A 16,911-nucleotide genomic window follows, 5' to 3' on the forward strand; every position below is an offset into this window, starting at 1 on the left:
GATTCATGTTCTCTCCCTTCTCTCTTCTCTCCCCCTTCCTGGAGATGACAAGCAATTCCACTGGGTTATTATCATGTATTATCACACAAAACCTATTTCCATATGATTCATTTTTGTAATAGAGTAACTAGAAACACATTTTTTAAAAATACTGATATCCTTCGGTTTTTACTTTGTCTATACTTCCCTCCAGCTATCCCTTATAACAAATAAAAGGAAAGGGGGGGGGGGAGGTATGTTTCAGTAAACAAACATATTTTTAAATGTTAACATATTTGCAACATTGAAAATACTTCCTAGGCTTCTTGCCTTCTTCATGTCTTGCATATATTGGGTACTTTGGTAGTGAATTTATTGAACATTAGATCCAGGAAACAGAAATTTCCATTGATCTGATCACTAGATGGCAGAAGCATGGCCTGTGCACTTCAGGGATGTTGGTAATGGCAACTACAGCTTCCTACAAGTCCTATACTTGGTTTCCTTATCAATACCCTTTGAAGATCTTAGGGTTTCAGGGAAATACATGTATTTTTCTTTCCTTAAAGATGTTTAGGACCCCAACCTAGAATAGTATCTTTGTGGGATTGGGATGCTGTCAGGAGATGGAAAAAAGCAAGCTGGCTTTCTGGAACTTCTCAGCAAAAATCATATTGTAGAAAATTCACTGGTATAGTGCAAGACCTTCTGTGTTCTGGCTCACTCTTAGATTTAGAAATCTTCCCTAGACTTGCTCTGTGATTGCTGACAAAAGTCTTTCCACCTCTATTGGTCTTAATTTCATCTGTTTTAAAATCAGATTGGCCTAGATCTTTACCGGAGTGGGGTAGAGTCCATGAATTAAAAAACAAAACAAAACATTTTAATAACTCATTTTAAATAGTTTTCTTGGTTATTTTATGCATTTTGTTTTATGCATTTAAAAATATCGTTTTCAAAAGAGATCATTAGACTTCATTAGATTGTTAGAAGGGTCCATAATACAAAAGTTAAGAACCTCTGGTCTAGATGAGTCTGAGGATTCTTCTGGCTCTCATGTTTCTTTGATTCTGAGATACCTTGGGAATAGATTTTTATGATATATTTTACGGAAATCAAGCAAATCACTTGTAACCTGATATGTTGACACCTTGTTTTGGGCAAGAGTAAGAGACTTTAGGGTCAAGCTTGTCCTTTCTCTGTTGTCTCCTCAGATGTGCTCCAGGGATTCTTAGTAATTCAGATTTGTGAGTGGGAAGAGGAGCCATCTTGTTCCTTCCTTGCATTAGGGGCCCTGTAGACATTAGAAATATAAAATTTATAAGCAATTGCTAGAAGAGTGGACTTATGGGTGAGTGTCAAGATAGCTCCCTTCCTATTCTCAGCTGTATCTAGCTCTGGCCTCTATTTTACCATTTCTTCTTACCCCATATGTACTACTTCCTTTACTTCTCCTCCCCCACCCCCCATGTCTTTCTGACACTAGTGCTTGCAGAAGAAACTGAATTGGTTCTGGCCATTAAGGAATTGCTTATGGCTTATAGTACTACAAGAAGCCTAGAAGAATCAAAACCCTATCACTGTCATTTTGTAGATGACTGCCTAATGTCCTAGTAATTGAGCCTCTCGGGATCCCTCTTGCTTCTTTTCAGTGGCAGGCCAGTGTTTTTATTGCCCATATCATGGAATAATGAAAAAAGGCCTAGGTTCCCCATCTACTTACTGGTTATATGACCTTGAACAAGTCACATCTTCTCTTGGCTTTGGTTTCTTCATCTATAAAATGATAGGATTGGACTAAATGGTCCTGAAGATCCTTTCAAGCTTTGAGTTCTGTGTATTTGAGGGAAAGTTTTTAGTTAGTGAAGAGAAAGGAAAAGAAGAAAAAAATAACCTGGCTTAACTAAGGAGTTTGCAGCTGATTTAAGGCAAACCTCGGTTCAGTGTGTTAAATCCTTCTATGTATGTGGGTTCAGTGACAGAGAATGTCAGAAGTCATATTGTCTAACTCCTGAAGCAAGAGGCCCCTCTATACTATCCTGAAAGCTTAATCCTCTAATCTCTGCTTGACCTCTCTCTATCTCCAGAGGCAGCCCATTCCATCATTAGCTCTGATTGTTAGGAATGTTTTCCTTTTATATTGACGTGAAATCCCTGAGTTTCCCACTTTGGGTTTCTAGTTCAGCCCATTGTGGCTGGCTCAGCCACATCCAACAAATACAAATAGCTGCTGTGTGTACCACATCATCAGGCAAAAGTTCTTCCACAAAACAACTATAATCAGAATTAGAGATGGTGGTCATACCCTCCTCCACAACAACTGTCTCCAAAAGATACCTCTCAGTTTCCTTTTACTGATCCTATATGGTATGATTCTTAAGTCCTACCTCAAAATCCGTATTATCTTTCTCTAGTGTATTGCAGTTTGTCAGGGTCCTTAAAATGTGACTTTGTAGAACTCAAGGTATTACTGTATTGGTGGTCAGACCATGGAGAAAATCATGAGGGCAAGTACCCCTCCTTCTCTCATATATTTCTGTTAATATAATGAGTGCCCACTGGTAAATAACTGTATCTATCATGTATCTGGTTTGTCTTAAGAAAGTGTTGGGTCTCTTGCCCCTCCTTGATTTCTTTCCTGTTCTTTCCTGAGATTCTTCTCCATCTAATTCTCTAGTGCACAGCCTAGTCTGTTTCCTCTTTCAGGACCTAAAATTTTTAGTACATGGAAACTTACTGATCAACTTGCTTGGTGTTGAAAAATAAACCCTCTTCCTCTGTCTTCAGTCCCACAGAATAGTGAGAAGCTGCAGGAGAGCCCATGCATTTTTGCATTGACGCCGAGACAAGTGGAACTGATCAGAAACTCCAGGTACATTTAACTCATTCATCACTTTTCAGCCTACATTTAGGGTTTTTCTTCCTAACTTCATGAGTCATTCAGCTCCACAAGCACCGTGAGAAATAAGAGAGAACTGGACTTTTCCATGTTATTGTTTCAGGCTTCTGACCTCTCACATAACATGGTGATCTCTAGAAAATTTTTAATATAAGTGGGACCACACCCAGAATTCTAAAGGAGCTTCCTAAAGAACCTCTGTCCCATTTTATAACTGTTAGTAAACCTCTGAAGCTAATATTGGAAAAGGGAAAAGTCACAGGTTTATGAAGCTGGAAGGGATCCCAAAATTAATCTAATCTCATCTCTCCCCACTCACCATACCTCACTCCCACACACAGGATATTATAGATCAGGAGAGGTCCAGAAAGATGAGCAATTTCAGGCAAAGTGGTAAATAGCAGGTCTGGGGATTCTAACATGAAGACTAGTGCTCTTTGCCCTGTACACTGCTTAGAAAAGCACTGAGAAAAGTGACAACTGACATTTTTATAGCTTTAGCCTTTTAAAGCACTTACCTTATAGTTCTAAGGTCAGTAATACAAATATTATCCCCATGTACAGGTGAGGAAACTAAACTTCACTGTGGTAAATGATAGCACCTAGGACCCAAGCACCCCTTTCCCCAGTCCCTACTGAGACCTATAGCTCCCCCTTCCCCTGCTGGAACTCCAGAACAAAGCAAGTAGTCCCTCTTCATAGGGCACTGTTACTTCCCATGCTGTGATCTGACAAATCCATGATGGATTGATGTTTTAGACTTATACTGCCTATACCATACTAAGGACTATACAAGCCTGGGAACCAAAGCCCCCACACCAAATACAACCCCCTTAGGGCTATCCAATCATCTGTACAAAAGTACCTCAACTTTGCCCAATAGAGACAACCCAGATTGCCTTATCCCAGACCACCACCATATAAAAGATTACCCCTTTCTCCACCCAGGTTGAGACTCCTAGCCATCTACTGGTTGTGGCCTCCCCCTTGCTCTCCCTTTCTTTCCCACAACAAAGCTTTGCTAGATTACTCAATCTCTCTGTCTCATTAGTCTTGGGTCAGACCCCCTGTCAGCCAGGTCTGACAGTAAAGTCCTTTGCCCAGAGTCACAAAACTAGGAAGTATCAGAGCCAAGACTGAAGCTTAGCTTTTGCCTCCAAGTCTATCACTCGCTTTTCTCTTTAGACTAGAAACACTAAAGAGTGGTCTCCAAATTAGAGCTAATTGTCATTAGTAGAGTCATAGGATTTCTAACTGAAAAGCACCTTGGGGGGATACCTAGTTCAATTCCTTTATCCTACAAAAGATGAAACTGAGATCCAGAGACTTTCTTTAAAATCACATTGGTACTGAGTAGCAGAGAAGAGGTTTTTAGTCCAAGTTCTCTGACTAGAAATCCAACAATCTTTCTACTACAACTTGCTTCCACTTGTGCCCTAGTCACAAAAGGGATTGGATCTACCTGAGGGAGGAAGGAGCACCTGGATGTAGGCCCATTCCCAGGAACATTTTAGCATCTGAATACAGTGTACTGTAGCCCCAGTCTGTTTGAACTGAGTCCAAAACCTCACTGTAGCATCTCTCAGTGAAATTTCTTTAAACAAAGGTATACTTACTGAGAAGGTACACCAAAAATAGAAGTACAAATATTTCCCCCATCACCCAAAGGAACACTTTCCTCACAGTACATTCTAATAACTATCACCCTTTTGCATGCTATGTCTTCACTAAAACATGGTCTGGGCTCTTGACTATTTTCAGAGCAATGATATTTCAGAAATAAAGCTGAAATCATTACTTTTGCATCCTCTTTTTGGGGATGCCAGATTAAGTTTTATAGGCTAGTATCTGCATTGCATTTATATGGTTTGTTTTTTTTTTTGGTCTGGGGCTTCTCCAAATGGTCTGGCCAGCTTCCCTGTGAGGTTTGATGCCTTTCTGCATCTGATCAGCAGTACCTTGTGTCATAGGAACTGGAGCCAGACTCAGGAGATCATCCTGTTTGCCATATTTGCTTTATGTTTGCCAATACGGCTTTTGGAGACAGATTTATATGATTCCTTCACTGAGTCCGAATTCCTTTTTAATCTAGCCATCCTAAAAGCTACCCATGGTACACTGGGCTTAATTTAATTTCCTCTACTCCTATCTCCAGTACTTCTTAAAAAAAAAACACACACACACACACACACACACACAGTATTAACACTGGAACAACTTAACATAACAAAAAACTTATATCAGATAATATTTTCCTTGGTTGTCCAGTTGTTCTTCATACTATGTAGCTTTCTCCTTGGTCATATGCTTAGCCTATTGGGGAGGCTCACAGCATCTTAGAAATAGGAATAGGAGTAGGAAGCAGAGACTGGTGTGTGTACCTAACTTGATAGCCTTATGATCCATATTTCTTAAAAATTCATCTAATCCTTGCTAGATGTTCAACCAATATCTACCCAGGATGCTGTACTGTGACTTTTTGAGATTTTTTTTCTTCTACAGTTGGAAATACCACCAGCAAGGAAGCAGAAAAACCGATCAGTCTGACACTTGGTGCATTTTAAGTTCAGGGACACCCATTAACAAGCAGAATTATCTAATATTTAGGGGCTACAAAACCAAGAAAAGGAAAATATAGAAGTTAGATTTCTCCAGACCAGGGTTTCCTAACTCCTGATCTTTGAAACTGACTTCTCTTACCTCTTTTCTACCTCTTTTCATGGATTGATAATCAAATCCAAGTTTCTTTTGCTGCTATGAGAGGCAATCCTTGTAATTCAAAGGGTGTTTGAGACTGAAGCTCTTTTCTGTGACTATCTCTATTCTTTCATACCCATCAGTGTCAGCCTCACCCCTCCAATGTTCCTCCCTGCTCTTTCTACCCTTTCATTGGGCCCCCTGGAACTCTGTTTTGATGTTAACAAACTGTCCTTCCTATTAGACTTGTTCTTCTACCTCACCCCACTCAAAACCAAAGAATGCTTAGTATTGATTTTCTCTTTGCTTATATGTTTACATGTTTCTCCCCAATATAAAGACTGGTCTCAAACTCAGCAGATGTTTCTTAAATACTTGGTGATTAGAGAGAATTGATCTGGTTATAGCACAAAGGAAAGTCTGTGCAAAAGCCACAGAGCCCTACACATTTGACTTGTATAAAGGATGGGATGCTGCCTTGGAGCCCCTTCCTTAGCAATGGCCTGTCTCATTTAAGGAAAGGAAAAAGTCAATGCTGTTACTGAAAAGTTTTGGAGCTCCTGCCCTAGAGAAGGAAGTAGGCAGGAGAGAGCTTATTTTTATAGAACTACACATTGTGAAAGCAGAAGACCCTGGCACCATTATCAGCTAGCAGGCTACCACTTTGTGTTTCAGCTTCTTCATCTTTAAAAACAGGCTTATTGGGAAGAGGCACCATATCATTACTCCTTGGCTCTATTGGTGCTTTTAGACCCAGTCAGTCCTCCAGAGAAGAATGCCCCTCAATAACAACTCCATACTTTATGGTTTATTTAAATTCTTTACATCTACCTAATGAATAAATTCTGGTTTTGTGATACTGTAGTATGAGTTTCTAGGTATTTTGACTAAATTTTTTATATAATCACCTCTAGCCCTTTGTCAGAAGGCTACTATACTACCTAGATTACAAGATAAGATGAAAAGAAAACTAATATTGTCAGTGTTGGATATAGTATCAATGTATTGGAATGTTCTTTACCTTATTAGCTTTTTCTTTTTGGTTGGATTTACTTTGCCAGGGAGTTGCAGCCCGGAGTGAAATCAGTTCAAGTGGTACTAAGGTAAGTGAGTTCTGTGGATCTATTGAAGTCCAGAAGACATTCAGAGAGAGATTCTTTTTTTTTTTTTTTGAATATATTTTATTTGATCATTTCCAAGCATTATTCGTTAAAGACATAGATCATTTTCTTTTCCTCCCCCCCACCCCCCATAGCCGACGCGTAAATCCACTGGGCATTAGATGTTTTCTTGATTTGAACCCATTGCTTTGTTGATAGTATTTGCATTAGAGTGTTCATTTAGAGTCTGTCATGTCCCCTCAACCTCTGTATTCAGGCAGTTGCTTTTTCTCGGTGTTTCCACTCCCATAGTTTATCCTTTGCTTATGAATGGTGTTTTTTTCTCCTGGATCCCTGCAAGTTGTTCAGGGACATTACACCGCCACTAATGGAGAAGTCCATTACGTTCGATTATACCACAGTGTATTAGTCTCTGTGTACAATGTTCTCCTGGTTCTGCTCCTCTCGCTCTGCATCACTTCCTGGAGGTTGTTCCAGTCTCCATGGAACTCCTCCACTTTATTATTCCTTTTAGCACAATACTATTCCATCACCAACATATACCACAGTTTGTTCAGCCATTCCCCAATTGATGGGCATCCCCTCGTTTTCCAGTTTTGGGCCACCACAAAGAGCGCAGCTATGAATATTTTTGTACAAGTCTTTGTGTCCATTATCTCTTTGGGGTACAGACCCAGCAGTGCTATGGCTGGGTCAAAGGGTAGATATTCTTTTGTCGCCCTTTGGGCATAGTTCCAAATGGCCCTCCAGAATGGTTGGATCAATTCACAACTCCACCAGCAATGAATTAATGTCCCTATTTTGCCACATCCCCTCCAGCATTCGTTACTTTCCTTTGCTGTAATGTTAGCCAATCTGCTAGGTGTGAGGTGATACCTCAGAGTTGTTTTGATTCGCATCATCAGAGAGAGATTCTTAGGGAAATCCAGAAAGCACTTTGTAGTGATCCCAAACTGCTTCTTTGATAACCAGCTCTTACGCTAAAACAGCACAGTAGAGAAAGCTATATGTTATCTGCAGTGTCTGCATCTCGCCCACAGACTAACAGTACATTACTTACTTGACTCAGAATAGTTGGGTTTGTCTAAGCCTGTGTTTCAGGGGTAGATGAAGAGTGGGGAATAGGGAATATGAGCTCGACTCTGATCCCCAAAAACAGAGTGGAAGTCTCAGTAAGGGTGAGAGGGTATCTGTAAAGGAGTGATGTATTACAAAGTCCTTTTTTTTGTTGTTGCAGAATCTGTTACACAGATACTAGCTGCCCCCAGGAGGATCAGTACCCTCCCAACATTGCGGTGAAAGTTAACCATAGCTACTGTTCAGTCCCGGTAAGTCATCACATCATCACAGTATCACCCTTAAGTTACTTGGCTATAGTTATTTGCTAAGAAGCCAGACCTACTGCTTGAAAGGACAGAAATGCGCTTGGGGAGAGGAGGAGGTGTATTATAGATTTAATATTTAAAATTCATTTTAAAACACTCTGGGTGATGGTTTAGATATTTTTTTTAAACTACATTTCCTTTCCTTCTGCTGGGCAAAATAAAGACAAGTTTCTGATTTCAGGGCTACTATCCATCAAATAAACCTGGAGTGGAGCCAAAACGACCTTGTCGTCCCATCAATCTCACACACCTCATGTACCTATCTTCAGCAACAAACCGAATCACTGTCACCTGGGGGAATTATGGAAAGGTGAGTAATGTGACCAGTGGCACAGTTGGACTGCCTAAGACTCCTTGTTCTGTTCACTGACCCTCCCCTTTCTCTCTTTCCAGAGTTACTCAGTAGGTTTATACTTAGTACGGCAGCTGACCTCATCAGAACTGCTGCAAAGGTTGAAAACTATTGGAATCAAACATCCAGAGCTCTGCAAAGCCCTTGGTAAGCAATTGAGCTTATTCCTGACTTGGGAAATGAGTGAGAAGTCTGATGTTACATATATCATTACATGGCTCCCCTGGGCTTGTGTTTGTTCTCCTACTTTGGAAACTCTGAGAAGTTTATACCTCCAGAGTCTTATTGCTCTTGGTATTGTGCCCATGACACCAAGTAAAATAAAGCATTGGAAATAAAATGGAAAAACCCTGGAGGTGGAGTCAGAAGACTTTAGTTTTAGTCCTAGCTTTTGTGACCCTGGGTGAGTCTTTATCTTCTTTGGATCTCAATTTTCTGATTTGTAAAATGAGGGATTTGAACTAGTTAATAATCTATGATTCTCACCTTCTCCTCTACAATCCTCTGTGAGTTTGAGATACAATTCCCATTGATGTGCCCATCAAAAACAAGTATACATTTCTTCTTCTGGTGCTTTTTATCAAGGGAATTAGCCAAATAATAGCACATACACTTTCTTGCACCCTTTTGAAATTGAAAGTATGAGAACAAAATGAAGAGCCCTGCAAGTATGGCTCCTGATTTGGTGACTTTAAAATTGAAGTCAGAATTCCCACGTTACTTCTTATGGAGATTTCTTTGGAAATCCCTTTATCTGATCAAGTAGGAGGAACATTACAAGGAAACTGAAACCTTGCTACTTCAGAATTTCTGGGATACCTAGATGGCATTTGACTTTTTAACTCACTAAGATTATATGGTTATAATCATTTGGACAGGGCAGAATTAAAGCTTACCTCTGTGTAATTTATAAGGGGCAACCACATTTTTGAGGAAATAGTGTAAAGGAAATTGCGTTGAAAATATCTTTCCTAAATGGTTGTTAGGTGGTACAGTGGATGGAGTGCTGAGCCTAGAGTTAGGGAAACTCTTCTTCCCAAAGTTCAAATTCTGCCTCAGAAACTTACTAGGCTGTGCAACCCTGGGTAAGCCACTTAATCTAACCCTGTTGGCTCCAGCTTCTTCATCTGTAAAATAAGCTGGAGAAGGAATTAGCAAACTACTCCAGGATCTTTGCCAAGAAGACAAGACCTCAAATGAGATCATAAAGAATTGGACATGACTGAAAAATTGCTGAACCACAATGAGAGGACAGACAGATCAGATGATTGTTGCTGACTAAACAACAAATGTTTCCTAAAGAGGAAAGTAAACCTGTTATGGACACATTAACAGTATGTATTTGTAAAGAATGCTAGTTACACATCATTTTTCATTAAATGCAAACTGAAAATACCTTTTCTAGCATCCATGGAATTTAATATATGTTCCACAAAGTAATAAAACCTATATCTCTTTACTAACATTTAACTAACTCAGAGTGACCCTCCTCATCTTTTCCCCATTACTTCCCAGTTATTGAAGATTTAACTCAATATGTGAAATAGCCAAAACTCTTTAGGGAGAAAGGTGCCCCACAAATAGAAACCTGAGTCACTGTGATGCTAACCAGCTGTGTGACTTTGACCAAGTCATTTCCTCTCTACCTCAGTTTCCTCGTTGAAATAAAGGGTTTGGACTAAATTAACTGTAGCATCTAAAATTTGGCAACAGCTTTCCTAAAAACATGCCTACAAAATAATATGATTTATCATAAACAAACATGCCAGGACCTGTACTTACAAATTAGAATTGCCTTCAAGGATGCTGCACTTTTTTCCCCCAGAACATTCAGGAAATTTAACAGAAGAGTACATTTAGAACATGAAATAGAAACTTAGAATTTAACTTCAAGAGTTCAGTTCACCCAATGGAGACAAAATCATGGATTAGATATTTTCGGGGGTGGTGGTGTTGTTAATTTAATTTATTTACCCCCATTTTTTTTTATTTTTTTATTTCATTTATTTATTATATTTTATTTTATTATAAATATATATATTATATTTCATTTAATTACCCCCCCCCCCCTTTTCTTTTGTAATAGAGGAAACTGAGGTTAAGTGACTTGCCAGAGGTCATCCAAATAGCACATGTCAGGATAAGAATTAAAACTGATGTTTCCTGATGCCAGGGCCAGCATTCCTCTAGGACACTGAAACCTGAGAGCAGGGTCTGTGTCTCCTATATTTGTCATCCAAGACCATGGGCCAGGGCCTTGATTGTAAGTGCTTAATATTTGTTTTTTGAATGAGAAAGACACAAGTAGTGATGGACCCAAGACTAGAAGAACCAAGGTCTTCTAACTCCTAGTTGGATGGATGGATCTGAATTAGGAAGTTCTTCTTGGGAATCCAGTACTGCATCTTAAGTTGTAGATACTATATATTAATTAATGTTTTAAGATTTAGAAAGCTTTAGTAGCTCATAGCCAATGCTATGGTATTTAATAGACTGAATTTATTTAAGGGACTGGACCATTAAATTTTTCCTAAACTTGTAGCTTAGGACCAGTCTAATTAATTTCCTTCCACAGACCCAATCAAATTCTTCTGCTTGAATTCCAATGTTGTTCCACACCAGCAATCAGGAATTTTTTCCTTTGGCATAACAGGGATCCTCTGGCCACAGTTCTGGTGACTATAATTTTCTTATCTGTAAAAGTGAAGGGATTGAACAAGATGATCCTAAGATCAATAGCATCATTTTTCCAACTCTGAACTTCATGGTTTGGTTCTCTTTGGCCGTTGTCTTCAGCCATAGTCTTATGTTGGGTGATTTCAAGGTTATTTAGAAAAGGGCACTCTTTTCCCAAAATACTTCCCCCATCTATAGCCTCATATTTACCATTCTTTTAATTTCCAAAGAGTCTCTACATTCCACAATGAAATATCATACTGAAAATGCAAATATTCCAGGGTAATAGAACAAAACTTCAGTTAAACCTTTGTAAATTTACTTCATAGCCCTTCTCAAGAACAAGTTTTGCCAGGGGAATTGGCACTCTTAAAATAGATAAGGATAGAGGAAGTTAGGTGGCTCAAATGGGAGGTCCTGGGTTCAAATCTGGCCTCAGACATTTCCTAGCTGTGACAAGGTAAAGGTTTAAAAAAAAAAAAAGATAAGAATATTAAGTATCTGAGAAGGACAGTGAAAGAAGAACAGAAAACAGTAGTTTTCCAAGAGACCTAGCTTGGGTCTGGTCATAGGGTAGTGGACTCCTTGCTGAAACTTAGCAAATATTTAGAGAAAAATCTATGCTCAGAGGAATATTACAGAGCATACTCTACCTAGTACAGAAACCCCCTTCTATAGTATCTCTAGCAGGTAAACAGTTAAAAAGACAGGGCCTCATTAAATAGTGCTGTCCCTTGTTGTACAGCTCTGATTGTTAGAAAGTTCTTTGTTCAGAGCCACTGTTTTTTTCTAATTAAATTTTATTTTCACAAAAATAGACTTTTCTCTCCCTTCCTTTTTCCCCTCTCTCCTTTTCCCCTCTATTGAAAAAGCAAGAAAAATAAAGCCCCTGTGTTTTTTTTTCAATGAGATATTTAATATTTTCTATTTTTTGTTCTTTTGATTTTGTTTTATTGTTTCTTGATGGCTCATGACATCATTGGTATCTATTTGCCCGATTCTAATTTTTAAAGGCTAATTTTCTTCCATGACCTTTTGATCCTCCATTTGGCCCATTCTGCTTTTCATGGAACTCTTTTCTTCATTGGATTTTTTTACCTCTTTTTCCCAGCAGGTCAATTCTGGTTTTTTGTGTTTGTTTGTTGTTTTTTTTTTTAAGGAACTCTTTTCTTCATTGGATTTTCATGCCTCTTTTTCCGTTTGACTAATTTGTTTTTTAAGCTGTTATTTTCTTTTTGCATTACTTTCATTTCTTTTTCTTATTTTTCCTCAACCTATCATTTTCTTTTTGAATTCCATTTTGGGCTCTTCCAGTGCTTGAGATCAATTCCCATTTTCCTTTGAAGCTTTACATGTAGTTGCTTTGCTCTCAAGGTTCCCTACTGAATCTGTACCTTGCTTTTTGTCTCTATAAAAATTTTCTATGGTTAGGTGTTTCTTTTGCTGTTTGCTCAATTTTCCCAGCCTCTTTTTGCCTGTGTGCTGGGAGTTCAGAAAACCGCTGATTCTGTCTCCTCTGATGATGGCTTGTAGGACTTAAGAGTACTGTGAGGTATTTTGCCCTGGGGCTAGGAGCTTTTCCAAGGCTTAGGACTTCAAGGGGTGGGTGTCCAGTGCCCTGCTGTTGACTTGGGCATGGTCCTGGGATCCCAAAGTTGGCCTGTACCCAGGCTTGGAATTTGGTGTATTAGGTGGAGGGTGGTTGGCCCTCACTTCTCTGTTTGTAGTTTTACACCTGAAAATTGACTCTCTTTGCTTACCTTTCAAGTTGTTTTCTGCAGAAAAACTCCTCACTCCATCTCCTTGTTGGTTCTGTGACTTTAGTTATTTTGAGGAACAATTTTAAGGCTGGTTCGAGAGGATTCTCAGAATAGCTTTTACTGATACTAAGCCCCTTTCTTGGCTCCATCCCACCTCCACCCCACAAAGCCCCTATTATAAACACATATAGTCAGACAAAACAAGTTACCTTATTAACCATGTCTAAAAATATGTTCCAGTTTGCACTCTTGAGGCCATCACCCCATGACATGACAGTGGATAACCTGTATCATCATAAGTTCTCAAATTGTTAGTCATTGGGTTGATCAGATTTCCTAAGTCTTTCAAAGGTGCTTATCTTTTCAATATTGTTGTTATTGTATAAATTGTTATCTGGATTCTGTCTAATTCACTCTGTTCATTCAAGTCTTTCTGGGTGTCTCTGAAACCATCCTCTTCATCATTTCTTTATAGCACAATAGTTTCCATCTCATTTACCATGGCTCATCCAGTCATTCCTCAAATTCTGGGTACCCTCAGTTTCTAGTTCTTTGCCATTGAAAAAATAGCTAATATAAATATTTTCATAGATAGGGGTTCTCTTTATCTTACCTTGATCTTTGTGAAGTATATACATCTATTAGTGGTATCACTGGGTCAAAGGAGTATATATAGTTTAATAGCTTATGGGGGTATAGTTCCAAATTGCTTTCTGTAATGGTTAGACCAGTTTATGGTTTCACCAACAGTGCATTAATATACTTGTTTTTCAACAGCCCCTCTGGCATCTGTCATTTTTCTTTTTTGTCAGCTTTGATAAGTTGAAAGGGTATGAGGTGGAAACAGAATAGTTCAGATTTGCATTTTTCTAGTTACTGATTTAGAGTATTTTTCCATATATTTGTTGAGAGTGTGTCAAGGAAGTTCATTCCCTCCCCCTCCTGAGTAGCTTGACCTGTCCATCAAACATTCCTGACATAATACAGTTGCACCTTATTTGCATGCCTGTATGTGCTATACGTCAATAAAAAGTCAAGGCTTTGGGCTTGTGGGGATGGAGAAGGAAGAAAGAAGAAATCGGGAACAGGGCAGGCAGGTGAAAGGGAAGGAGGAAGGGACTTGCAGGCTAGATACCACATGGGTAGGTTACTTAGAGGAATAATTGTCTATCCTTTCTAATAAACTTTATAAAATATATATCTGGGTAGAAATATTATTTCAATTCTTACAAGAACCTGGATTTCTTTGGTTTGTTCATTTCCCTTGAGCTATAGGAGAATGGCTCTTATTCTTATATTTGAATCAGTTTTATATATATATATATATATATATATATATATATATATATATATATATATATATATATATATATATATATATATAAAAGAAATTTTTATATATATATATATATATATATATATATATATATATATATATATATATATATATATATATATATATATATATATATATATATATATATATATATATATATAAAAGAAATAAATATTTATCCTAGAAACTTGCTGCAAATAGTTTTTCCTTCCATTCACCTGCATCTTTTTAAATTTTAGCTGCATTAATTTTGTTATCTTCCCCATTAGGGGGAGATTTTGTTATATGTCTTGTTATGAACTCTTTCCCTTTCCAGAGATCTGACAAGTAATTTCTTCCTCCTTTCCTCTTCTAAGTCATTTATGGTGGCTCCTTTTACGTCCCAATTTTGAGCTTATCTTGGTATACTGTGTGAGATGTTGGATCTATACCTAGTTTTTGTCAGACTACTCTCCATTCAACTCTTTGGGATGAAGAAAACAAGTGAAATAAAATAAAATGTCATTAAGAAATGTTCTTTTAAAACTGAGACCTAAAACTTGAATTTCAATGTTTTATAAATTGTTCACACATTAACTATTTCAAAAAACTATCCAATTCATTTCATTTAACTTACTGCAATAAGTGCAACACCAACAAATATAGTCTTTTGTGGCAGTATTGTTCACAGAACTAATGAATTATTACTTTATATGTAATATACTTTTAATGAGCTCATATCCAATACATACATTGTTTTCCTCAACTTTATTTTTATATTATGCTAATTGAAGTTTAACTCAAATGGGTTTATAATTTAGTTAAGATTCCAGCTTCTTAGAATTAGCCACTTTTCTGACTTCTTTCATGAAATCTTTCTGTACTACAAAATCATGATCAGCATGGATTGCAGACATACCTGTTTCAGTGCAAACATTTCCAGATCTGCTCCATTAAAGTCATCTGAGAGCTTCACAATTGCTTCATAATCTATTTCACCATGTTTTGTGATAGGACCTGCATGAATCTTCAGAATGTCTAATCTTGCTTGTTCATTTGGCAGATCAATATGTATTTTTCTATTTAATCTTCCTGAACTTAACAAAGCAGAATCCAGTGTGTCTGCTCTGTTTTTAGCCATGATCATTTTGACTCTGTGTAAAGTATTAAATCCATCCATCTGATTCAATAACTCCATTAGGGCCCTCTGAATTTCTCTATCAGCTGAAACGACAGCCACCAATAACATCTATTTCATCCGTGAAAATGATGCATGGTTGGTGATCCCTGGCATAATTAAACATTTCTTTGATCAAATGAGCACTTTCACTGATGTACTTGTCTACAATTGAACTAGATACAACCTTTTCAAAATTGCAATCCAATTGGCTAGCAACAGCTCTTGCCAAGAGTGTTTTTCCTGTTCCTGGTGGTCCATATATAGTAAACAACCTTTTGGAGGTATTATTCCTACATGCTGAAATAAACTCAGGGTTTGTAAGAGGTAATTCTATTACCTCTCTTAATCTCTTAATTCTCTGATTTGTTCAGATAGTCTTCCAATCTCAGAACAAGAAACATTCCCAGGGTTTTCGTGAGATATATTGTAAACCAGTGGATCAACTTCTCTTGGCAAGTATCTCATAATAGTGTAGTCATATCCAGAGCAAGTCTTGTCCTCTGGCTTCAGTTTACTTTTGTCAAGCTGACGCTGACAACCCATAACATATCTTGGTCCATTTGTTGCTTTAAACAATGAATTTTTCTTTTGTTAACTGTTTAAGTACTTCACCCACAATCTGCCCAACACTTTGTAAGGCCTTCAGATCATTTTCTCTTAAGGATACATTCCTTTTTCTGGCCACAAGTGTTCCCCTTCTCTCAGGTGTTCTCAATCCCAGAACTTCCCTGCCTAAAGCCTTTCTGGCCCAGGGCAAGAGCCTCTCTCCTGTCTCACTTTAGGAGATCAAGTCATCCTTAGGCCCAGCACCTCCACCACTATACTTGGCCTTCAGCTGCCTGCAACCCTTTAGATAGTGAGCATATCTTAGCTAGATCTTTGGGTTCATCTATTTTTGTACATCTTTTTTATAAGGAATTTCTCTCATTCAGAAGTCTTAAAACTTAGCATTCTCTCTAAGTTTACATAATCAACTTCTTGGTCTTTGGAAGTCTAAAATGGCATGACCTTTCCCTATTGTCATGGTGGTAAACCTATGGCACCTGTGCTCCCCGACCCCTCTCTGTGAGCACCTGAGGACATTTCTTACATAATCCACCCCTCTGCCCAGGGTTATAGTTTGGGCACTTGATCTCTAAAAAGGTTTGCCATCATTTCCCTATTAGCTTAATTTAGTATCTCCTCTACCAGGGTGGTATATAGTGGAAAAAGCATTGACCTTGATGTCTGATGACCTAGGTTTCAGACTTCAATTCTGTGAAACAACAATAATAGTAATAGCTTACAAGCACTTATATAATGCCTTTATATATGTAGCCTATGAGGTAGGGGCTTTTATTACCATCTCTATTTTACAAATGAAAAAACTGATATTGAGAGGTTATATGATTTGCCCTAGGCCACACAACCAATATGTGTCTCAGGCAAGATTTGAACTCGGGTGTTCTGTCTCTAGCACCTTCATCCACATCTCTAAATGGGCAGTAATAATACTTATACTACCTACATCACCCTGGTGGCTATAAGGATCCAGTAAAGGTGCTGTA

General features: G+C 38.1%; 1 protein-coding gene across 2 annotated transcripts in view; it reads left to right on the forward strand.

Moving 5' to 3' along the window:
• PIAS4 (protein inhibitor of activated STAT 4) overlaps positions 1 to 16,911 on the forward strand; it is a 75,746-nt gene that overhangs the window by 35,283 nt on the left and 23,552 nt on the right. For both annotated transcript variants that reach the window (XM_056822424.1, XM_001374118.4), the window contains exons 3-7: positions 2,767 to 2,851; positions 6,637 to 6,678; positions 7,934 to 8,024; positions 8,263 to 8,391; positions 8,475 to 8,580. In XM_056822424.1, the coding sequence (XP_056678402.1) occupies positions 2,767 to 2,851; positions 6,637 to 6,678; positions 7,934 to 8,024; positions 8,263 to 8,391; positions 8,475 to 8,580 (453 nt within the window). The remainder of the gene's footprint in view (positions 1 to 2,766; positions 2,852 to 6,636; positions 6,679 to 7,933; positions 8,025 to 8,262; positions 8,392 to 8,474; positions 8,581 to 16,911) is intronic.

Source organism: Monodelphis domestica, chromosome 3 (genome assembly GCF_027887165.1).
Source record: "Monodelphis domestica isolate mMonDom1 chromosome 3, mMonDom1.pri, whole genome shotgun sequence".
Taxonomy (NCBI): Eukaryota; Metazoa; Chordata; class Mammalia; order Didelphimorphia; family Didelphidae; genus Monodelphis; species Monodelphis domestica.